Source organism: Musca autumnalis, unplaced genomic scaffold, assembly GCF_047663935.1.
Source record: "Musca autumnalis isolate F117 unplaced genomic scaffold, ASM4766393v1 scaffold_2, whole genome shotgun sequence".
Classification (NCBI taxonomy): Eukaryota; Metazoa; Arthropoda; class Insecta; order Diptera; family Muscidae; genus Musca; species Musca autumnalis.
In genome coordinates, this window is record NW_027411755.1 from 259,923,055 (window position 1) to 259,926,317 (window position 3,263).

At 41.7% G+C, this 3,263-nt stretch overlaps 1 protein-coding gene across 1 annotated transcript; it reads left to right on the forward strand.

The window, feature by feature from the left end:
- The first annotated feature begins 354 nt into the window (after positions 1 to 354).
- Positions 355 to 1,133, forward strand: LOC141391942 (uncharacterized). Its single transcript, XM_073964703.1, has 2 exons — positions 355 to 606; positions 676 to 1,133. Exons 1-2 carry the CDS (start codon positions 486 to 488, stop codon positions 1,005 to 1,007), a joined length of 453 nt encoding a protein of 150 aa, XP_073820804.1. The 5' UTR covers positions 355 to 485; the 3' UTR covers positions 1,008 to 1,133.
- Positions 1,134 to 3,263: the final 2,130 nt, after the last annotated feature.

Genomic DNA, 3,263 nt, shown 5'->3' on the forward strand with positions numbered 1-3,263 from the left:
TTAAGCTCCCCTATAAAAACTCCTCTTGGCTGGTCTATAAAGAATTCCTTCACTTCGTCTATAAAGACTCCTCTTAGTTCGTCTATAAAGGCTCCGTTCAGCTGGTCTATAAAGACTCCGTCCAGTTCCCCTATAAAGATTTCCTTCAAATCGCCAATATCAACAGGTTTTTTGCTGTTTGCATTGACATTTCCAATCTTCCCATGCAACCCTCGTTACTGATTTGTTATTGTTTTGTCACACATATTTTTTTAGAAGCGCAATTATTATCATTTTCATCATCATCGCCATAATCTAGCTCGACGTCCCACATACTTTCCCCAACCCAAAAAAAAAAAATCATCAGCAGCAACCACTATCTGCAGTCACAAGCTGAGATTCTATAGAGAGCAGACCTAATTCTGTCAAGCGGAAGAATAAATTCACACTTTCGACGTTGGTTGTTAACAAATTAAAATTAATTTCAAATTAAATTTCCCAAAAATATGTGGACATTAAAAACGTTTCAATTTGCCATTGTGGTGGCTTTTATTTTGGTCGCTACAACTCTGGTAAGGGCAGATACTAAAGCTTTGGTTAATACTCCGGTTGTTCCAGTTGGTAAAGGTAAATGAAGTGATTTGGGGGTTAGACATTTCCTTTTAAATAATGTGTGTGTGTTGTCTTCTTGCAAAGAAAAAGATGCCAAGTGTCTGCTGCCAATGGAACCTGGTCCATGCCGCATGCGTTTGGAGCGTTATTACTACAATGCCGAAACGGATTCCTGTGAAACATTTATTTTTGGTGGCTGTCGTGGTAATGAAAATGCATTTGGCTTCAAGGAAACCTGCGAAAAAGCTTGCAAAACAACACCCTTGATTTCCAAGAAAATGAATCCATCCACTTTGAAAACGTTAACGTCATCCACTGTTCCCATAACCGAGAAAACCACTGTGACCACTGCTTCAGTGGCGTCAACAGCAACAACAACAACAAAAAGCACACCTCGTACCACTGTTAAAAAATAAGAAAATTCGAGGGGGATTTTGTGGAGATCATTTAAAGAGTTCCAGTAAATAATTTTTTTTATGGATGAATACATGAGAACGCCATGCCTGTCACACGCTTCGAAATAAATTAATTAAATAAACAAATGTGTCGCTGTTGTATTGTTGTTGTTAATTTGGTCTACTGCTTGACTTGATTCCGCTGTAGGTAGGTAGGTGTCTTCATGAATCATAAATGTTTACCTTTTGCGCTGATTGCTTTGGGGTTTTGTCGCCAAGCTATTGATAGTTGTTCTGCGATGGTATCGTGCGAAAATCCATGCTCATAACCAAAGTTGATTGAACGTTTTAAGCGTCCGTCATTGAATGGTCGGATATTATAGCCAGAATCACATATTTAAATTCGTATTATGAGTTTGACAACCCATTAGCCACAAACGTGATTTCGAAGGAGGGGAATAATGTTTGAGCGATCGTTTATAAGTTAATAACTTTTTTTGAATGTTTATTTGTAGGGGATTTTTTTCAAAAAGAACAAAAGTGAGAAAAAGGAACAAGAGGTTGGCTTCAGATGAATGGAGTCAACCCAAAATTTATTCTAGTGAGTTATTATAGACGAACATAAATGATTTTTAAGTGGACCAGCAGAAGATGACCTTTGTTGGCGAGCTGAAGGGAGTCTTTATAGACGAGCTGAAGGGAGTCTTTATAGACGAGCTGAAGGGAGTCTTTATAGACGAGCTGAAGGGAGTCTTTATAGACGAGCTGAAGGGAGTCTTTATAGACGAGCTGAAGGGAGTCTTTATAGACGAGCTGAAGGGAGTCTTCATAGACGAGCTAAAGGGAGTCTTTATAGACGAGCTGAAGGGAGTCTTTATAGACGAGCTGAAGGGAGTCTTTATAGACGAGCTGAAGGGAGTCTTTATAGACGAGCTGAAGGGAGTCTTTATAGACGAGCTGAAGGGAGTCTTTATAGACGAGCTGAAGGGAGTCTTTATAGACGAGCTGAAGGGAGTCTTTATAGACGAGCTGAAGGGAGTCTTTATAGACGAGCTGAAGGGAGTCTTTATAGACGAGCTGAAGGGAGTCTTTATAGACGAGCTGAAGGGAGTCTTTATAGACGAGCTGAAGGGAGTCTTTATAGACGAGCTGAAGGGAGTCTTTATAGACGAGCTGAAGGGAGTCTTTATAGATGAGCTGAAGGGAGTCTTTATAGATGAGCTGAAGGGAGTCTTTATAGATGAGCTGAAGGGAGTCTTTATAGATGAGCTGAAGGGAGTCTTTATAGACGAGCTGAAGGGAGTCTTTATAGACGAGCTGAAGGGAGTCTTTATAGACGAGCTGAAGGGAGTCTTTATAGACGAGCTGAAGGGAGTCTTTATAGACGAGCTGAAGGGAGTCTTTATAGACGAGCTGAAGGGAGTCTTTATAGACGAGCTGAAGGGAGTCTTTATAGACGAGCTGAAGGGAGTCTTTATAGACGAGCTGAAGGGAGTCTTTATAGACGAGCTGAAGGGAGTCTTTATAGACGAGCTGAAGGGAGTCTTTATAGACGAGCTGAAGGGAGTCTTTATAGACGAGCTGAAGGGAGTCTTTATAGACGAGCTGAAGGGAGTCTTTATAGACGAGCTGAAGGGAGTCTTTATAGACGAGCTGAAGGGAGTCTTTATAGACGAGCTGAAGGGAGTCTTTATAGACGAGCTGAAGGGAGTCTTTATAGACGAGCTGAAGGGAGTCTTTATAGACGAGCTGAAGGGAGTCTTTATAGACGAGCTGAAGGGAGTCTTTATAGACGAGCTGAAGGGAGTCTTTATAGACGAGCTGAAGGGAGTCTTTATAGACGAGCTGAAGGGATTCTTTATAGACGAGCTGAAGGGATTCTTTATAGACGAGCTGAAGGGAGTCTTTATAGACGAGCTGAAGGGAGTCTTTATAGACGAGCTGAAGGGAGTCTTTATAGACGAGCTGAAGGGAGTCTTTATAGACGAGCTGAAGGGAGTCTTTATAGACGAGCTGAAGGGAGTCTTTATAGACGAGCTGAAGGGAGTCTTTATAGACGAGCTGAAGGGAGTCTTTATAGACGAGCTGAAGGGAGTCTTTATAGACGAGCTGAAGGGAGTCTTTATAGACGAGCTGCAGGGAGTCTTTATAGACAAGCTGCAGGGAGTCTTTATAGACAAGCTGAAGGGAGTCTTTATAGACGAGCTGAAGGGAGTCGTTATAGACGAGCTGAAGGGAGTCGTTATAGACGAGCTGAAGGGAGTCGTTATAGACGAG